General features: G+C 35.1%; 1 protein-coding gene across 5 annotated transcripts in view; it reads right to left on the reverse strand.

The window, feature by feature from the left end:
- RSF1 (remodeling and spacing factor 1) overlaps positions 1-22,011 on the reverse strand; it is a 128,077-nt gene that overhangs the window by 27,729 nt on the left and 78,337 nt on the right. For all 5 annotated transcript variants that reach the window (XM_074216959.1, XM_074216961.1, XM_074216958.1 and 2 more), the window contains 4 exons: positions 20,610-20,714; positions 19,524-19,603; positions 12,332-12,386; positions 8,232-8,341 (listed from right to left, as the gene is read on the reverse strand). In XM_074216959.1, the coding sequence (XP_074073060.1) occupies positions 8,232-8,341; positions 12,332-12,386; positions 19,524-19,603; positions 20,610-20,714 (350 nt within the window). The remainder of the gene's footprint in view (positions 1-8,231; positions 8,342-12,331; positions 12,387-19,523; positions 19,604-20,609; positions 20,715-22,011) is intronic.

The raw sequence follows: 22,011 nt of genomic DNA on the forward strand, positions 1-22,011 counted from the left end.
GATGTGAAAACCTAACCCAAATATAGTTAAATAAGTTGCCCAACTTTACATATCTAGGTAATAGTAGTGTGCCCAGCTCACAACTGTATACTCTTCCCCTTCATTCTCCTGTGCACACTTTATAAAACACTTTCCCTTTACCTACAAGTGGGAATGTGTTAGGAGTTTCCTGCATGACAGAAACAAAAGAAAAAAAATTTCAGAAAGAAAGAATTAGTGGGACAGGAAGACCCCTTAATGTGCTCTTTCACAAAAGCAAAGAAGACAGTGTATTTTTGCATTGAAGAAATGGCTCCAGAGGGAAAAGTTAACACAACTTATGATGTGATCCCACCTTCACTTAATGAATGTCAACATCATGCTTATCATTTACACCTTATCTTGGCCTCTTCTTGAATATTATATACAAAATAATGCAACTTCACTTAAAATCATCAACATTTTTGTGATGTTTAGGGTTTTCAAAACAATTTCTCTCTAACTATGAGAGGTGGCAGGGCAAATTATATCACCATGTCACAGACAAGACATTCAGAGATGAGAAGCTATGATGGGGGAAGGGACTCAGAGGGTGTTATGATATAAGTGGTGAGAAAGGTATGAACAGGAATGATTATGGACATGAACTTGACAAGCTTTAGCAACTGACTGGAGAACTGGGGAGGTGCATCAAGAAACTTTGAACCCAGGTGACTGAGAATAGCAGAAGTTGGAGAGGTTTGATTAGGGGGAGAAACTGGTTTTCATTTGGGATATACTGAGTTTGAGATGCATGTGGGACCTGTGAAGTAGCTCATTTATAATGTAGGTCAGGAGAGTTCAGGAGACAGAAAAGTAATGAGAGAAAGTTAGGTGGTACAGGCACTGCTTTAGGAGTCCAGACAACCTGAGTTCAAAATCCTGCACCAAAGAGAATTCACAACTGAAAATAAAACTGAATTAAAAAAAATCTTTTTTCTCAGAAACTTACTGGCTATGATACTAGTGTGACCCTGAGCAAGTTACTTAACTTCAATTTTAGTTTTCTCATCTATAAAATAGAGATAATAATAGCACCTTACTCCTGGGATTGTTAAGACAGCAAATTGAATTAATATATGTAAAGTGCTTTGAGAACTTTAAAGTCCTAGGGAAATTTTAGCTATTTGATAAAACATACACCCACATATGCAGTCACACATACACATTCATACATATGTATCTGGGAGTCACTTACAGAGGAATATCATACATAAGTACAATAGCATTCTACCCCATGAAAATAGATGAAATCACAATGAATGGGAGTATAGTGAAAAGAGGAAAAGGTTCAGGAGTGAATATGGCAGCAGAACCACAATAATGGGACAAGAGGTGGTCCAGCAAAGGAGACCGAGAAGAGAAAATCAGTCTGGAGAAAGAATCAGGAGACTGGAGTGTCCAGAAGATCTAAGAAGGAACCTCCAGGAGGAAGAGCTAGTCAGGTGGAGAAGTCATGGAAAATGAAAATTTGGAAAAAGAATAATGGATTTAGGTGGTAAAAGAATCAAGAAATAAAGATTTGTAAGATGCTGATAAGTGTGGAGGGTATGAGCGGGGGGGGGGGGGGTGCAGTGAATAGAATAGATTCTTTCTAGGAGGCTGTCAGATAAAAGATATAACGTACCTTGAACAGAATGATAGGATCACATAAGGCAGTGTGGTACAGTAGAAATGCTGCATTTTATATTGGAAGGACTGAGTTTTAATAACTGCATCTTAAAATCTGTGAGGGCTAGGGAAAAATCTCTTCATCTCAAGCATAAGTTTTCTGATTTATAAAACAGGGAAAGCTTGGATTTCATTATCACTAAGGTTCCTTCAATCTCTAATTCTATAAAACTGAAGAAAATACAGGGTAGATTTTTGTAGGCAACAAAAGAGGACCCAGATGATAGAATAAGGTTGAAAGGAAAATTAAAATAGAAAATTAAATAGAGGGCACAATTACAGGAGTTGATGTAAGCAAAGGGGAGAACTAACTCTACCTAGTAGATGCTGGTAAAAGGGGAAAGGATGGGTAAAAATAAAGAGGGAAGAAAGAAGAATTCAAGTGTGAAATAGAAGAAATGAGGATGCTTACACAATGTATGGCCTACATTTTGTCAGGAAGCTGGGAAGTGAAGACATCTGAATGGTAGGTGAAGAAATGAGGAAGCATGATAAAATTTAAATTACGTGCTCTTGGGTGTGACTGCAAATTAAATAAGAATAAAAAGGATTTCTCCAAATGAATTTTTATTTTATCTGCTCTGCAAACTGTCCTTTATGGTTGCTTGATTTGGTAGAGCATTAAAACTGCAAATTAATTTTAATGAAATAGTTGATTAATTTTATTATAATGCTAGGATAAGCAAGGCCATAAGCATTAAATCTCATTCCAGCTATTCATATTATGTATTTTGTAGTTACTTTAAATAGGATCATCTTATTACTTCTTTTTGAATTCTTATTTCACAAAACTATTTTTGTCAAGATTATTTTCAGCAACTTTGCTAAAGTTATTGTCTCAACTTTGCCTATTTCTAGAATTTTATTTATGTGTCATTAAGTGTCATTTCTAGGGCTTTATCAAATAATAGTAGGGAAAGTAGACACCTTTGCTTTATCCCTGAATCTGCTGGAAAAACTTCAAGAATAGAGGTTCTTAACCTATGCCCACAAATCCCCAAAAGACTCATAGATTTTAGGAGGTTATGAACTCAGATGGGAAAAAAATAAATCTTTGCTTTTCCCATTTCCCTGTTGGAATGGCCAGAGCTAAACAGAAGGTTTGATCTTCAAATACAGGACTCAGGTGAAGCATAGAGAGGAGAAGGGGAAAAATGATGATGAACTGCATGTATTCCTGCATAGAAAAATGATACTAGAATAATCATATGAACCTTCTCATTTAATAGAGCAGGTAGAAGTAGCTTTTATAGATGAAGCACAGGAGAAAGCTGAATTTGAAGATATAATGTGGTGTAAAAATGGAGTCAATAGATAAAATGGAAATGTAATGGGAGAAAAAAAAAGGAGAGGAGGAATAGGCTAAGATATTTCATATAATAAGATTTTTCTTTATTACAATAAGCTATTGCAATGATATGAAGGGGGAAGGCAAGGGGGAATGAGGGAATCTTCGCTCTCAGCAGAGGTGGCTAGGAAACAGCATATATACTCAATGGGGTATAGACATCTGGAGTAAGGAGAGAAAGGGGACAGGGGGAAGGGGGGGGGGGGGGATGTGAGTGACGGAGGAGAGGATGGACCATGGGGGTAGAGTGGTCAGATATAACACATTTTATTTCTTACTTCTTGCAAGGGGCTGGGATTGGGTGGCCTGTCTGGGACCATAGGGTCAGGTGGATGCTGGACCTAAGAGGTAGTATGGGGGCTCGGTGTCTCTTGGCCCCAGGGCCAGGGATCTGTCTGCTGTGCCACTGAGCTACCCTACAGTAGAGACAGAGTGAAAGGAGAGAGAAAATATAGTACACGGTAGTGGAGAAGTACAAATGGAGGGAGTTGCGATCAGCAATGGCAACGGTAGAAAAATATGGAAATAACTTTTGTGATGGACTTATAAAGAATGTGATCCACCCGCAACAGAGCTGGTGGTGTTGGAACACAGACTGAAGTATTTTTTTTTTATTATTATATTTGGGGGGGGGGTTGCAGGGCAAACGGGGCAGTGGCTTACCTGGGTGCTCCTGTGTCAAGGGCCAGTGCTCTGTCTGCCACCCGGCCACCCCTATTATTATTATTACTATTTTATTTTATTTTAAGTCTTTTTTTTTTTTGGGATTTGGCAGGGCAATGGGGTTGGGGTGGCTTGCATGGGGTCACACAGCTGGGTGATTGTTGGGTGTCTGGGCCAATTTGGGCTGAGGTGCTCCTGGTTCCAGGGCTGGTGCTCTGTCCACTGTGCCACCTGGTCATACTTACAATTATTAATATTATTTTTTTTAATTTTAATTTTTTCTCTCCCCTTTACTTTATCGCTCATGCGGGTATATATTTTTTTTGGGGGAGGGGGTATTATGTTTACTCAAATAAGAATATTTTATTAATGTGTAAAAACATTATTTGTACAAAATAAGAATAAAGAAAGAAAAAATATAATTGAAAAATGTTTAAAAGAGAAATAAAAAAATGTTATAGCTCATTCTATTTTCCTTTCTTAGAATGGATTATTTAAGATATCTTGGGGGGGGTCAGAAGTTTGAATATTATTTATTTTTGAAGTCATTGCTCTTTGTTTTATGTACTTCTGGTTTAGTGATTTCACCTTGTTTAATTACCTATCTTTTAATTCAGTCTTTTATATGCCTAGCTTTTAATTTACTCATATAATTACGAATTTGGTTGAGGTTCTTATCACTTTTTGACTAGATTACTGCAACATCTTAACTGGTCTTCTTGACTCAAATTTCTCCTTATGATAGTCATCCCACACAGTTAATCTTGTATTTATGCTGTGCATATTTTTATAAATACTTTTCACTCCACTTAGATGGTGAGCTGGGGAACAGGGATTATTTCTTTGTACTTGTATTCCTAAGAGCTAGGGATGCAATGTCTAGAAAACAGAAGATTAAAACAATACTTGTTGATTGACTAACTGAATCAGGTTGGCTAAAGATTTATAAAACTTGTTTTTTCAAAGAATCAGTCTATATATCACATCTAAATCTTTTTCATTTCCAATGAATCTATTTCTCTTTTAATTTTCAAGCACTTTTCTTTTGCATCTCTTTTTCTAATGCATATTTTTAGGGATATAATTTTTACTGAGGACTGAATTAAACAACACTATGAAAGTTAACTTACAGATTAAGAACAATACTACTCATACTTCCAAAGGGAAATTCTACAGTCAAATAAAATGTTACAAAATTCAGAGTAACGAAAGACCTAGGATATCAAGGGAAACAAGGGAAAAAATGTAGGAATGGAGGAAGAATAGCAATTCCAGACCTCAAATTATATTATAAAGCAGTAAACACTGAAAAAATTTTCAAAAGACTAAAACCAGAAAAATAATGAAAAAACCAGACAAGGTAGAAATGAAACAATACTAACAATAACTAATTCTTTAGCTGTATGACCTTGGGCAAATCACTTAACCCCTTAAGTGATTAACTTAACTTGCAAAAACAGACAAAAAAGTCTCACATGAACTGATGCAAAGTGATATGGCAAGAATCAGAAAATCTACATGAGGATTACAATGTGGAAATGGAAGGAATTAACTACGAAAAAACTGAAAATTAATGTTGCAAAATTACAAAGAATAAGTTTGGCCTCAAAGTAAAGAAATGAGAAGACAACTCCCTCCAGTTCCACTGTAGTAGAGAAAGGTCCATAAATATGCAATTTAGTAATATTTAATTCATTTCAGTACATTATTTATTTCTCTTTTAGCTCTAGTTCTTTTTCCCTAAAAATATTTCTTTGTTTTAAGGGATGGCTCTCAGTGAGTAGGGACAGAAGAAATGAAAAACCTAAAATAATTTGGGGGGAGGGTGTTTGCAAAGCAATGGGGGTTAAGTGACTTGTCCAAGGTCACATAGGTAATTATTAAGTGTCAGAAGCAGGATTTGAACTCAGGTCCTATCGACTCCAAGGCCAGTGTTCTATCCTCTGCACCACCTAGCTGCTCCAGGCTAAAATACTGGGTCCAGCAGAAATAAGAAAATATGAACTGGCAGTGCCCCCTACCCCAGTACCGAGGTATCATTTCCATAAGAAGAATTTAGCAAACAATGAGATACAGAATGCTGTCAGTGAGTGGGGGGTGACTCAAGAGTTAAGGAGTTAATGGCAGGAAGTGAATGGTAGGACAAGTGAATGAATGGTAGAAGGTAATGTGTATCTGAATTCGTTCACTGTAAAAGGATTTAAGTGAGAAAAGAACGAGGACTACAGAACAGGCTAACACAAAAGGATGAAAGGAATTGAAAATTCAGTGATGATGAAGAGACAATATACCAATAATCATTTAAGTTTCTACTATATTTCAGGCACTATCCTAACCCCTCCCCACAAAAAAAAGTAAAAAAAATTTTACTCAAAAGGAGTTTACATTATTTAATATAATGTAATAAGGAGATGATTTACTACATCCCAGGCACTGTGCAAAATCTTTTATAATTATTATCTACTCAATAAAAATTAGAGGCAAGGGCTATTATACAGACATTTTAGAGACAAGATCTTTACCAAGGCTATAAAGTTAGAATGTGGATCTTCTGGACCCTAGGCCTAGCACTCTATCCACTGTACCACTAAGATGCCCTAATAATAAATACATTAAAAAGTACATACAGAATAGATAAAAATAAATACAAAGTCTTTGAGAGGAAGGGATTCTTTGGTGAGGGTAAGGACAAGTTCCACCTTAAGCATAGGCTTGGTGTACCATAGCTACTGAATACTGAATCTCGATAGACTAATGGCATGGGACAGCAGGGGCAAAGGCACGCAGAGGGGAAAGATGGTACACACTGGGCTTACGGAGCATCACAGCATCACAGCTCAGTGGAGGCAGCACAGGCACATGAGGACAGCTGCAGAAAGACAGAGGTCGAGGGCTGAATGGACTATACATCTAAGTTGCCCAGTATTAGGGGTGGGGGGTGGACACACACTGTATTAAACTCCTATACAAAGGAGGGGACTAGTATGGAGGGCAATCAAGTGAGTGGAAAAAACACAAAGCCTGTTTTGGGTGAGGTTTTGTGGCCAAAGCCCTAAGGAATAAGAAGCTAATAGGACCCAAACAGCGATGTCAGAGAAGCCTGTGGCCCGAAGCTCTGGTCCTTTCCTTCAGGCACCAGGCCTTGCATCTGAGACTCCAGTGAGGACATCATCACCCCAGAAGGCCAGCTTCTTTAGAAAGAAAGTCTTTGGATCTCCTAAAGCACTGAAGGCCTCAAGTGGAATATAATCAAGTTTGAGAAAAATCAATACCCTAATCAAATTCTTCTCAAAATATTTCCATAAAACCCACATAGATTCCTTACCAAAAAATCCAGGTTCCACGCATGGCCAAATGTAGCCATGTGTATGAATAAGCTTTAGGTAGGTTCTTGCCAAGAGGCACAGTGAAGGAAGGATTGGGAATTTAGAGTCCTTCCACTGTACCACACTCCTCCATGGCATGACATGAGGATTATCTGAAGAAAAATAGGATAGTTCTAGAGAAGAAATACTTCAAGGAAATAAGTCAGTTTCTTCATAGGACAATGCCTTGGGTCTTACTCTGCTTAGCCCTGTTGGGCAACAGTTGCAGAGACACAAATTTTGGTCTGATGTTAGTAAAGACTTACTACCAATAAAGAAATGAATCAAGGAGTGCCTCAGAAGAAGTAGGTTTTTCTTCAACAGAGATCCTCAAAAGAGAATGTGTTGGATTCTTTTTTGTTTTTTTCTCTTTGAGATATAAGCCCTGTAGTGCTATTGGTCAAATGACTCACACAATTTAGGAATGTTTGGGGCATAGTTCCAAATCACTTCCCAGAATGGCCCTAACAATCAGATATAGATGGTAGTAGCTAGTAATATTTTTTAAATGTATTTAAGGCAATGGGGTGACTTGTCCAAAGTCACACAGTTAAGACAATTATCAAGTGTCTAAGGCCGAATTTGAACTCAGGTCCTCCTGACTCCAGGGCCAGTGTTCTATCCACTGCACCACCTAGCTGCCCCCAAATTTTTAAATCAATTTTTAAAATTTATTCATAGCTAGTCTTTTAATGCTGAAATTCTGTGATTTTCATTCTCAGGTCAGTGATGAAGGATGTAAAAGTCAAGGAAGCATACTACTGAATATTCTACAAATATAGTTGGCCCTTTGTCTTACAGGTCTTAACTGCAAAGAATCACAGTCTCTTTTCCAAGATAACCCAGCCTGTAAATCATTTAAAGTTGTATATGCATTAGTTTAAAGAATAAGGAACTTGAGAACAACAATAAAGATTTTATCTGGGTACTGCCACTAGCATGACTGACCAAGAAAAAGTCATTTAATCTCCCATTTTTTTGTAAAATGAGGGAGATGAAGTACCTTCCAAGTCTACCATTTTATTAAGTTAAAGATGACTTAATAAGAGATATAAATACAACGTTGACACTCTATGGGAGAAGGTACACTAAACTGATTCTGTAATAAAAAAAGCTGTTCTCAAGTCTTTCCCCCTGAATTGCAATCATGGAAACAAATGTCCTACCTATAACTTATACACTTCCTTGTTCTTGTTGACCTCCTTTCGAGAAAGTGTGTTTTAGATTTTTTGGAATCTTTCTTCTTTTCTTCATGATCATCAGCTAATTCTGGTTCCTGTTTTAATAATAAAATATCAATTAGGTAAGTAATGCTCCTGATCAAACAGAAATTTTAAAGATAAAAGAAATGTGAGGTCTGAATATACTTTGGATTTATGGATTCATTCTTTTACAGATGCAAACAAAACTTCCCTTCTGGGCCTTAGGAGAAACTGTTTTATTGAGTTGCTTTGGCAAAAACAATTCACCACCTTTGGTAACCAACCCAATAATACTTAGCTTTTATTTAACTTAACCAGGTCAGGTACATCCTTAACAAAAAACAAACAATCCATCACTGAATAATCCTTAAAGCTTTCTTTTCTTGGTAAGATTTGTCAGAGATTTGTCATCTTCTGGTTTGGTCTCTGGGAAACCAATACTGCCTTTAGGTTATCTTAGGGACATTGAAGGCAGATGTTAAAGTCTCAGCAACAGTTCTAAGCACAGATAAGACAGAAAACCACTGACCAAGTAAAGCTGATTTGCTTCTTTTAAGCCACTATACATCTGTGAGCTTATCCTTTCTTGGATATGTATTTGTTTAGTAAGTACAGAAGAATTAGAAATACACTGAAATAAAATTTGCAAAGATCATGTTCTTCCTAGCAAAGTTTTAAAAAATTTACAGATAAAAGCACCTAATTAAATGCAATTCCAGAGTGCCCTGCATTTACTAGAGAAAGAATCTTTACACAAGTTGATCTTAATCTGCATCTTATCTAAAATTCATCGCTTTTAAAGCATAGGGGAAAATGGTTAACTAGGGGGAAAAAAGCACTATAGTAAGTTTCTCTGATAAAAGCCTCATTTCTAAGATACAGAAGGCACTGATTAAAATTTTAAGAGTAAAAGTCATTCCCCAACTGACAAATGGGTCAAGAAAATAAATAAAAGTTTTTAAAGTAAAGAAATCAAAGTTATCTCTATTCACTGCAGTTGTTGAGTCATTTCAGTTATGTCCAAATCTATTTGGTGTTTTCATAGCAAAGATAATGGAGTACTTTGCTATTTCCTTTTCCAGTCCATTTTCCAGATGAAAAAACTGAAGCAAACAGAAATAAGTAGCTTGAAGATAAGGCTTCCTGATTTCAAGCCCAGTGCTTTTTCCACTACATACCTAACTACCCAATGAAACTATATCCACATGAAAAAGTGCTCCAAAACAAAGAGAAAAGCACTAAGGTTGGCAGAGCAGTAAGAAAAAAGGCATATTAATGTAATAATTTTTAAGAGCTAGAATTTATATAATGATCTTAAGTTTGCAAAGCACTTTCTAATAGGTTACCTCTTTTAACTTGTTGGGGAAACATTGATTTGTTCTGGTTATTATGAAACTATGCCCCCAAGGTTACTCAATTTGCCCAATACCAAGCCTTTATGCTAAAAAGAAAAAGCAAGAAAAAGTTCTGTATTGCTAAAAATGTTTATAACATTTTTGTAGTATCAAAGAACTAGAAATTGAGGAAATCTATCAACTGGGAAATGGCTGAACAAATCACATCATACAATGTAACAGAAAATGATTGTGCTGTAAAAAAAATCAAGTTTTAGAAAAGTCTAGGAAAAATTTTATGAACAGATGCAGAGTGAAATGAGAACCATAACAAGTCATACTATCAATACTTTAACAGTGAACAACTCTGAAAGACTTCAAGAATTCCACATTAACAGAGAACTGTTGAGGAGGAATATTATTAAAACCCTCCTAGAGAGGGATGGGAATTCAGGGAAGCCTTGAAGGATCTGCATGAACTGATGCTGAGAAAAGTGAGAAGAACTAGAAAAACACTGTACACCCTAACAGCAACATCGGGGTGATGATCAACCTTAATGGACTTGCTCATTCCATCAGTGCAACAATCAGGGACAATTTTGGGCTATCTTCGATGGAGAATACCAACTGTATCTGGAGAAGAAACTGTGGAGTTTGAACAAAGACTAAAGACTATTACCTTTAATTTAGAAAACAAAACCTGTTATCTTATTATGTAATTTTGCTATCTCTTATACTTAATTTTTCTTCCTTAAGGATATGATTTCTCTCTTATCACATTCAACTTAGATCAATATACACCAAGGAAACAATGTAAAGACTACCTTCCGTGGGGGGAGGGAAGCAAGATTAGGGGAAAAACTATAAAACTCAAAATAAATGAAATCTTTCTTAAAAAAAAAAACCCTCCTGGATAGAGTGGAATGAGACACATTTCTGGACAAGGTCAATATAGAAATTTGCTTTGCTAGACTGTTCACTAGAGTTTTCTTTTTCTTCTATTTTTTTTCTCCCAGTTTGGTTGGAAATGAGAAAAAGAAAAAAACTGAATAAAATTCTTCCCCCCTAAGTCAAGCCTAAAATGACCACCTTTTTTTCCCCCAACTTAACCAGACTCAATCTTTCACTAGGCTTTCTCCCATAATAAATAGTCAAATGCCACATACACAAAAGGATCTGGTTAAATTTAAATTTAACTTTTTTTTTTTTAACTTAACCTTTGTTAAGTTATAGGATTTTGATAATATCTCTAAGTGTCAATTTTCTAATCCATAAAAATAGGACAAAAGTCTTGGACCTATCTTCCTCACAAAAGAGTTTTTTTTTTTTAACCCAGGTACTCCTGACTCCAGGGCCGGTGCTTTATCCACTGCATCCACTGCGCCACCTAGTTGCCCCCCTCACAAAGACTTTTCAAAGTTCTCAGTCAACTAGATAGAGGACATGTGTGTTCCACTGATATTGGAATTTGACAAAGGCCACCAAAAGACTACTAAAGTCCTGTGTCTGTCCGTCTCTGTGTGTGCATGCATGCATGTACGGAGTATTCACAAACACACATACATAAATATAAAAAAATGTACTTGTCTCTCCCCTTAGAATCTAAGTTCCTTGAGAGGAGACTGAGTCATCTTTTGTACTTTTCTATCTGTGGCCTTGCACAACAGACATTTAATGTTTGTTGACTAATGCCACAGTCAGGATTATCTTTCTTAGGATCAAGTCCTCTTTTTCTCAAAATTAATTTTTCTTTGTCTACTGACTTAAAGAACAAATTTTTCCCTCTACTTCACTTTCTAGTGTTATTTTTTTTTTTTTACAAATTTGAGAAACTTCCTCAAGCTGGCCTACTGTTTCTAGAAGCTGGTGTTCTTTCCTGCCAATAACAAAGAGGGTTTCTACCATTCCCTGAGCCTGGAATGTCTCCTCTCCTATTTGCCTGAATTCCCACCCATTTTTCAAAATCTAATTCAACACTCCTTTTTTGCATAAGCCCCTCATTGAGTGATATAGTTAATGTGATGGATCCTCCACCACCCCACCTCTGATAGTATTCTGCTTGCCATCTCTGCCATGTATGTATCAAGTATTATTGTGATCACCCTGTAAGACTATAAAAGCTCTCCTAGCAAGGGTAATAACTTATCTAAACTTTGCATCTCCTTCAGGATTCTGCATACAATCATCATTTAATAAGTGAAGTCAATAAGCATTTGTTAAGTGTCAGGAATCCTGCCAAGTAGTAAGGATATACACAAAGATGTTCTTGCCCTCAAGAAAATCATATATGACAGGAACAAATAAGCTCTATACTGCATAACCTGGAAATATCTAACAGAATAGCTTTAAGAGGGAATAAAGAAAGTCTTTCTGTAAGAAAATGGGATTTTAGGTGCAGCTTGAAAGAGGCCAGAGAAGTTACACAGAGATGAAGAAAAAAAGAAATCTAAAATGTAACTGAAGTAACATATTAACCAAATGAACAAAACATACACAGCAAGTAAAGCTGAACTTTAATTGAATGAAGAAAAAAATTAAGTGAGAAAGTTTAAAATGCAATACACTGTAGCTTTTTTGTCATGTAAAGTTCTCTCTCTCTATAACTATTAAGTGCTGAAATTTGGGTCTAATTTTTCATTGTTAAAATAAAAATTTCAGTCTAAATTCCAAGAAGATTGATTTCCAGGAAAATTATCAGTACTTTTACTTTATATTAGAAGATCACCTTACCTGAGGAGGGATGATGTTTTCAATACTGATACCCACATATACCAATCGCTCTTTCCTTAAAAAGGAGAAAGCAAAATGAAATTATATAAGTACTAATACAATAACTATTAATTTTATATTAAAGACACAGATCAAATTATAAACAATACATTGTCTTTATCTACTGATGATACAAGACAATTATTTGATTTTTCTGTCCATAAAACATGGAACTAAATCTAAGCACTATATCTGTATGCCTTACTCAAATATAGACATTTTCCTTGGAACAATTCTTGGTCCCATTTTCTTACATCCTAATTTACCTGCAATTTCAAGTATCACATCTATTCAGATATACATTGAATTATTATTATTATTATTGTTATTTAGTTTAAAGTTCGTTAAATCAGTTCATTTTATAAATTAGGAATCAAGTCTCAGAAAGGATAAGACAAAGATTTTTTTGGACACCTTGTGGGAAACAGCCCAAGTTAATACAGTAAAAGTTAGCACAAACAACAAATCTCAACGTTTTCCAACTCTGGGTCCCTAGGGCTTATTCAATCATACCTCTTTATGTCTCCTAGGCTAAGTTGTGATGATATAAGGCTAATGAAGACGAGAAAATAGAATTGAAGAAACTCTCAATCTAATGTAAGGGACACCTCAATAGCTCTCAATTCAACCCTTCTCTGAAGCATGAATTGTAATTGTCCTGCTTTTGTCCTTTGAATCCTACACATATCAATTTTACAAATGTCCAGACTACTGGTCATCCAGCCTGTATTTGAAAAGACACTATAGTATAACAAAAAGAATATTAAGACATCTAGAAACAGCTAGGTGATATAGTAAAGAGTATGCCGGGTCTAGAGTAAGAAAAATTTGTCTTTCAAACCAGCCTCAGATACTTACTAGTTTGGAAAGCCTGGACAATTCACTTATATCCACCTCAGTTTCCATATGTGTAAAATGGAGATTATAATAGCACCTACTTTCCAGGGTTGTTGTGGGGATCAAATGAAGTAATCTCTATTACAGTCAACATTTCACAAACACTAGATCTTACTGTTGTTGATGATGAATATTATATGTGAAGTCAGAAAACCTCAGTTCAAATCCTACTTCTGCTATAGGACCTCTATGAATTTGGATTAGTCACTTACCAGATCTGGGCTTTCTTTTCTAATTTGTAAAATGAGGGAGTTAGACTAGCTAATTATCTGTTGCTCCTTGTGATGGCTAATGATAGAGACTCATTATATCACAAAACACCCCATTTTTGTCAGTATCTAATCATTAGAAATCTCTTCCTTCCACTGAAACCAAGTCCACTGCCCTGTAATTTACAGTGTGACCTCTTCAGAAATCTTAAGTACTCTGCTTCCCCCTGCTGGCAAAATCTACTTATCTAAATTAAGGTCGGCAATATGAAAGATTCACATCTCCCCAGTGAAGCACACTGACTTTAAAGATGACACAAACAAATCTGCATGTCCATTTCCCATTTCCCAAGGCATAAACAAATATTCAATGCACAGGATCAGTTTTCAGAAAGAGTGTAAACTATGCTAAAAATGGCTCAGACAACAGAAACTTTTCTGAAAACTAAATGAATGATTCCTCCCCAAGTCCAATTAAAAGTCATAAGGGAGTGGGCAGCTAGGTGGCGCAGTGGATAGAACATCGGCCCTGGAGTCAGGAGTACCTGAGTTCAAATCCGACCTCAGACACTTAATAATTACCTAGCTGTGTGGCCTTGGGCAAGCCACTTAACCCCATTGCCTTGTAAAAAAAAAAAGTTATAAGGGAAACAACAGTATAACTAACTATGCAGGAGTAAATAAACTCTTAAGATATCGGTGAAAGACAGACTAAATTGTGTGTACACTTTGCTTGACTGTAAAATAAAAGATAATAGTTTAACTTTGGCAGGACATATAAGTTACCTTTCTACTTACATTTGGTTTACATAAAACATAAACATGGCCTATGAATACCTTTCAGCTAACTGCCAACAAAAGCAACATTAATATAGTTATGATAAAACTAACAAAGTATCATTATTTGAAAGGAAAAAATGTAAAAAATTGATAGAGAAAAAGCATCTTTGCTTAACTACTCTAATTTGCCAGAGCATCTTTATATCCTATCCAATGATGTAATCCAACGACTCATGTCCATTCTCAAGTGACTTTCACCTATGTTTTCCAATAAGTTACATTTGACCATAGATACCAAGGAGTTTGATGGAATTATTATGACATCATACCAACAAAGCAAGCAATGTCACTCGCACCACATCACCACATTTACATTACATCTCATTTATAAGTTCTCAATTTCATAAAAGTTAAGGCCTCAAATGCATGGATCTTTCAGTTGTATTTTGGGTAATCTCCCACTGAACTTTTGAATCCTACCTCAAACAGTTACACATGTTATGTGATCTTAGGCAACATATTTAACTTCTCTGGGTCCTAATTTCATTATCTGTAAAATAAGGGAGTTAGATTCTTTAAGTTAGGATGTAGTGTTGGAGGAGATATGCAAAGATAGGAGCAACATAAGAGCTGTGAATTAATTGAACAGTCATTCTAGAGATATACTGTGAATCACGTGAAGAAAGCAGGTTAAATACCCAAGGCTCTATCCCAAAGATTTCACTTTGAGGTATAACACCACAAGGAAGTCAATTGATAAGATTAACTTTTAACATACATTGAAATACTGACGATAACATTTTTTTGTGTATCAAAGATCTGCAGACAAAATAGATACCCCCTGCATGGGCAATGACTAAACAAATTATGGTACACGAATATGGTAGTAATAGCTGTGTTACAAGAAGTGATAGCTATAATGAATATGGAGAAGCATGTAAAACGAAATGAACAAACAAAACGAAGTAATCAGAATCAGGAAAACAATATAGACAAAGAATAGAATAATATAAATGGAAAAAATAAAAACTGAAACTGAATATTAATAATGAATAAGCTTAGTCTCAAAGAAGAGATGAGAAAACACCTCTTCCTACTTCTTTGAAAGGAGGGAGGGGGAAGAGAACCATGAAAGTGGAACATTATATACCTTTAATATGAAAGTATTTTAACATGTTACTTAGTCTTATTAAACATTTTTTGTCGTTTTTCTTAATTATTTATTATGAAGGATGGATCTCTAAGAAGGGATGTGGGAGGAAAAAAAGTAGGAAATGTAGTTGATGAAATAACAAAGATACCAACAATTTTTTAAAAATCATTTATTAAGTGACAACTATGAGTTAGGCACCATGCTGGACTACAAATAAAAAGGTGAAAAAATTTCTATTCTCAAATAGAAACAATGAATGCTTATCTAAGTAGATACCAAATAAATAAGAAGAGAGTAAACAAAAATAAATATGGAATAGTTGGGGCCATCAAGAAAGGCTTCATGTAAAAGATAGTGCACAAGATGCATACTGAAAGAAGATCAGGATCCTATGCTGTGGAGGTGAGGAGGAAGACATTTCAGGCATGACAAAGCCAATGTAAAGGCATAGAGATGGGAAATGCAGGGCCTCTCTCTGTATAAAGAACAGAGAGAAGACAGTTTGCCTGGATGAGGACTGTGAGGTGCGGTAAAAGGAATAATATATACAGAAGTTGGAACAGTAGGTTGGGAGTAGGTTAGAAATAATTTTAAAAGCTAAATAGAACTTATATTTTGCCCAAGATGAAACAGGGAATCTATGGGGTATTATTATTGTTTTGGTTTTTTGAGGGGGAAGAGGGAACACGACCTATTTGACCTTCATGAAAATTACTTTGGCAGTGGGTAGGACTGACAAGAACAGAGAAAAACTTGAGTCTAATTCAAAGGGAGAAATGAAGAGGGCTTCAATTAATCCATTAGTTATTTGAATGGAGAAGTGTCAAATGAGAGATATTGTGAATATTAAAACAGCAAGATTTGGTAACTATCTGAATATATGTGGTGAAGATTTTGTATCCTCAGTGATTAGTGCAAAGTCTATAACATATAAAACACATCAAATGCTTAATGACTGACTGACTGGAGTTACACAGTAAGAACTAAAAGAATGGTGTTGCTGAAATTGCAAACCTGAGAAATTGGGGAAAAATGGAAGTGCATTGGACAAATATGAAAGTTTCTATGGAGGAAGGCAGAAAAGAATGAATTCTGTTTCCCTAAGTCCTCCAGTTTGAAATGACTAATGACAATAGATAATACAGGACTAAAATGAGAAAGACTAGGACAGGAACAGAAAAAGTGACAAGCCAGAAAATAAGACTGAGTTGGGGTAAAAGAAGAAGTAGGGCATAGGACTGTCATCAAAGGCCAGTTAGTACAGTCATCCCTTTCACATCGAAGTGGTTATGGGCATAATATCCCCCTGCAATCTGGAAAAAACACGTAAAAGTTTTTGGTTCTCTCTTCATGTCAAGAGTAGAAATTTTAATTATTATGGTACTAAAAATTAAAGTATATTGACATGATACAATACTACACATATATTCTATGCATTTCTGAATTTCCAAACTTTTTCCTGTGTCATCTGCAGCTTCTGCAAAAGACCCACTAAATGTATATTTAATTTATTGTGTTGATTTGTAATATATTGAAATCATAATGGGAAAATTTGTGATGCAGAAGGCATAACTGTATATAGGAGAAAATAATGATCAATAATGTCTCCTGCTGCACAAAGGTGAAGAAGAATGAGAACTAAGACCATTGGATTGAGCAAATAAGAGATCATGGTAACTTGACAGAGAAGAATTTCAGCTGTGTGATGAAGAAGGAAAGCAAACTAGTTAATTCCAGTTTTATGCCTCATTTAATATTAATGATCAAAGGATTACTGAATTTGATTATCTTTTTTTTTGTTGGAAAAATATTTTTTTTCCTTCCTCTCTATTAAAGTAAATGCTGTTTTAAGTGAATGGCTAGCATGGTGGAATCTTGTGTACTATCAAAGTCTGTCTATGCTTTTCTAATACCTTCATTAAAGAAACTGTTGACACTTGTGGATTATTCTCAAAACAATATTTATATAGGTAGGAAAACAGATATATTGGCCAGCAGTTAATAATATATGCTTAGTTGTCCTTCTTGATAAATGGTAATGTTTCAGAGATTTTTTTCTTTCAGGCACTAAAGCCTATTCAGTTTCCATATCACTGGTATCTTTGGCCCTTTAGAATGATCAAAAATCTATACTTCAACATCATCACGACTGTGTCATAATCAGCATATTGGTTCAGTTTTTCCCATTAGTTTTCATTAATTTTACGTGCATTAAAAGTCCATCTGGAAATGTGATGTTGGAATCTAAATGTGGCGCTGCTTGATGGTCAAGATATTTCTACTTCTTTCTCCCATTTTGTCTCCTATTTTGTTGTCCTTTCATTTTCATCTTTAAATATCTCCAGGAGAATTTTGCTTTCTTTAAACTGGTTCATAATGTTCCTCTAGCCTTTTCCCTTCGATTTTATAAATGAGTTATATTATGAATCAGCATAATCATTGACTGCCATTCCAGGAAAAGTACTTGCTGACTAACAAAATACTTTTCATTTAGAAAAATAGACCAGGTGAAATTTTTTCCTTATTTTTATCCTTCTATAGTTCTGTATTGATTCTGATTTTTACTCCAACAAATCAGTGATCTACAGCTAATTAAAAATTACTCCAATATCAATAATGATTGTAAAATTCATTTCTTGTCATATTCCTTCCTGGGTAACATATTCAAGGCATGCTGACTATTTTTCAAATGTTCATAACTACATGGATATGAGCTTTTATCTACAAGTTTACAAGTCTTTGGTCTTTCTCATTCATAACTCCTTGTTTAAATTTTTCAATATAATTTTTGCTGACCTCACTTATATCCACCTTCACCTTAAAGTCAGAAAAGATCATATTACATTGTTTTAATTTGGAAGGTCTTATAAAGTTCTTGGTATAATTTTCAACTTCATCTATCTTTCACTGAAAAAGATATTAACCCATAAACTCTACTTGCACACTGATTTGACTGAAAATACTTTTCATGAATACTATAATATGAAAGGACAAAACACCTAATAAAATTGTACTTCCTATTGATTTTGGAAGCAAACCAAAACTAACTGTCAGTTTTTTTCTTTGCCTGCAGGCATCCTCTCATTTTGATTTAAGTTCCTTTAGCATTCTGATTTTGTTGAACATATCTCAAAATTGGGAAGATTATGTTCATCTGGTACTTGTTTTGAAGTCTGTGAACTTGGATTTTTAAATCTTTTTATAATTGGTTTTCTTTAGTCCTATTGTATTTCTTTAAAAATATTATTCTGAGAAAAGATACACACATAGGCAATAGCAGACTGACTGTCAAGAGTTTTAAGACATTATGAAGATTAAAGAGTGTTCTTGTATTATGACTATAACAATGATCACTGGGCATTACCATTTAATGAGCACTAACAATAAAGTTTACTAATGGTCTAAAAAATACATAGTATCCTCAGTATCCTCTGTCCTGTTTTCTAATGATCTGCTGCCATTATCGAAGAAGCACAAGTAAAGGATTTGAAGCCATTTTCTACTTTTCATTGTTTCATGGGGTTCCCTATCCAAAGAATTCTTTTTTTAGGTTTTTTTTTTTGCAAGGCAAACGGGGTTAAGTGGCTTGCCCAAGGCCACACAGCTAGGTAATTATTAAGTGTCTGAGCCCGGATTTGAACCCAGGTACTCCTGACTCCAAGGCCGGTGCCTTATCCACTACACCACCTAGCCGCCCCCAAAGAATTCTTTACCAAGTAATCAACCTATTTGGTGTGATTCTTCTTTGTACACACCTGGAAAAAATCCTTTGTCATGACTGAATCTAACACTTTTTTATTCTGACAAAACATGCCAGAGGCGTATGTTCTACTAGTATAGTCATTCGACAACGGATAGCCATTTTGATGCAGTCATGTGGCACTATAGTCAACTTTACATAATTTTTTGTTATAACTTATTTGGAGATTTCTTATATAGTGACTCATTTATGCCAGTAGGGTAACTCCTTCAAAACATTAAAGATAGGTAAGATTTATATTCACCTTTAACCTTCACACCTATGGATATATAATAAGCCCCTCAAGAAACACTTGGCTAGTCAATTTGAACTTCTGTGGGATAAATCAAAGTGACCCTAAACAATCTTCAGTACCTTCGTTCAGCACGTTCCTTCTTTTTCAATGCAACATCCAAATCCTGCAATTGTTCTTCTAGCTTCTCACAGAGAAGTTTCTGGAAGGAATAACAGATAAGGTTTGATTTTTCATATGAGTAAAACATTTTGGCTAAATAATGGAGAATTTCTAAGTTAAATGATGTTTATGACTCAGCAGTTAATAAAGGGCTGAATAATTACAAGAGAATAGTGAAATACTGGGATAAACTAAAGGCCCAGAATACCAATGAATTCAATATAAGCATTAATTCTCTTAAGTGAAGTATTCTTAAGGATGAGAGGTAAACAATCAGTTATGAAGGGACACATACTTCTTACACAGAATGTTGGCAGGCATTCACACTGGAGCAGTATCTGGCCAACACGTGTAGAAAAAGAGATAAAGAAAAGAAAACCTTAAAACCACAGGGTCAAAAATAGATACTAAATTAAAACAGAACTGATCCATTTTGAAGAAATAATGATAAGCCTGGTTGTGGTAACTTTACTTCACCAAGTAATACAAAAAATTCAGGAGAGAAAGTCTTTCGTACTTGCTGATAGACTAGTAGGGACTCCATATGAAGTCCTGTATCTCATTCTTTTAATATTGCAAAGGAATTCATTTTGATAAACATTTTAGGTAAGTGACACCTTTAGTAGACCTAGAACAAAAAAAGCAACAACAACACCTCAATACTACCTACAAACAGAAAGGTAGAAAATAAAAGGAGAAATAAACAAAAGTCTAATGAAAAGTAAAAAATATACGTGAATCAATTTAAAGTTGGGAGTAGATGTGTAGGGCTGAGGCAAATATAAATCAAAATTAAGAGTTATATATAAATGAAGAGGAATAGGACGGAAGAGTAAGTGGATTGTTTAAAAAAAACCCAGCTTAAGGGATGCTATTATAATTTTTGATAATTCAACAGTTTCTGTGAGTACAGAAATATATACAGGATACAAATAGTATATACAGATTACTGTGAGGATAAATGATACCATATAGATGCCACATATTATTAACCTAAATCTAAAAAACATTGATAACAAAGTGAGTAAAAACAAAGGTTATCATACGTGTTGACAAGGGGGACAAAACCACTCTCCATCAGGAATTATCATCAAAGGAGGTCGAAGGCAAGCTGTATGGTATCCACTGTCACATGAATCACACAAAAGAATCTGGAAATAAAAACAAATTGTCACCCTAATTCTATGAGAAAAATTAAATTATTCAGTTTTTTAGAAAGGATAAAATCATAGAGCTATACCTTGGAGGGTCCTCTGACATCAACTATTTGAATTCCCTATTCTTTTAATTTTTTATATATAATGAAACAAACTTTGATAGGAAAAAAAATGACCTGCCTAGGATTATATATAACTTACTAGTGATAGAACAAGGGCTTCAATCGAAATAGGTTGGCCCCTAGGACAATTACCTTTTACAACAGTTCTCTACCTTCATATTCTTTAAAGTCTTTTAGAATCTTTATCTTTCCATAAATCTGAGGTCTGCTATAAAGCTCATATTTATAGAGTGCTAAGTTTACAAAACACTTTCTCACAATCATCCAAGTATTATGCTTTGAAATGAGGAAACGTTATTGTGACAGAAGATGTCTCTTGCAACTCCAAGTTTTCAGACTCAAAGGAAGCATCCAGCTTGAGCAAATGAAGGAAATTTTTTTTGCAGGCAGGAGATAAAAGTGAAGGGGAAAAAAGATAATAAAGCCTACTTCAAATTTTTACATTAGGCAGTCTCATTCCCTAGAAAAGAGAAGCAAAGTCTGTTCTCTGACCTCTTATAGTCTATCTCTCCATGGTTAATATTCCTAACAATAATAGCTCTCATTTAGATATTGCTTTAAGTTTTGCACAGTATTTTCTCACTCTAGTCCTATAAGATAGAGAAAAATAGAGATCATACTTTTATTGCTTTTCACATGAGGCAAATATTTAGCATGGTATCAGGTACTTTTCACTATGAACTACAATGGTTTTTATGAGGCATGCTATTTATTGGCACTCCAATTGATGAGTATCATAGGTTTTAGTGGAATATGTACCTGGGACTCTTATGAACTATTTACAATATTGCTTTTATAGGAAAATAAGTTTCAAGTCGTGATTGATTCATTTGGGAGAAAATATGGTTTAGCTGAGAGAGCACTAACTGGGAAAGAGAAAACTGGGTTTCTAGTCTTACCCCTGCCATTTACCAGCCCCTTCATTTAATGTGTGTCCAAGAGATGTCCAATTTCCTAGGCTGTTTTTAAGAGGAAGTTATCAATGTAGGACAAACCTGCAAGAAACTACTCACTGGAGGCAAGTAATGACTGAGCATTACTCCCCAATGAGCATTTACAGAGACCAACTTCATTTTACTTAGTAATTTGTTTTTCTTGATGTGAAATTAGATCATCATCCTGAACCTTCTCTACTGAGTACTCACCATGGGAATGACCTTCTAAATTTA

The sequence above is a fragment of the Macrotis lagotis genome, chromosome 1 (genome assembly GCF_037893015.1).
Source record: "Macrotis lagotis isolate mMagLag1 chromosome 1, bilby.v1.9.chrom.fasta, whole genome shotgun sequence".
Taxonomy (NCBI): Eukaryota; Metazoa; Chordata; class Mammalia; order Peramelemorphia; family Peramelidae; genus Macrotis; species Macrotis lagotis.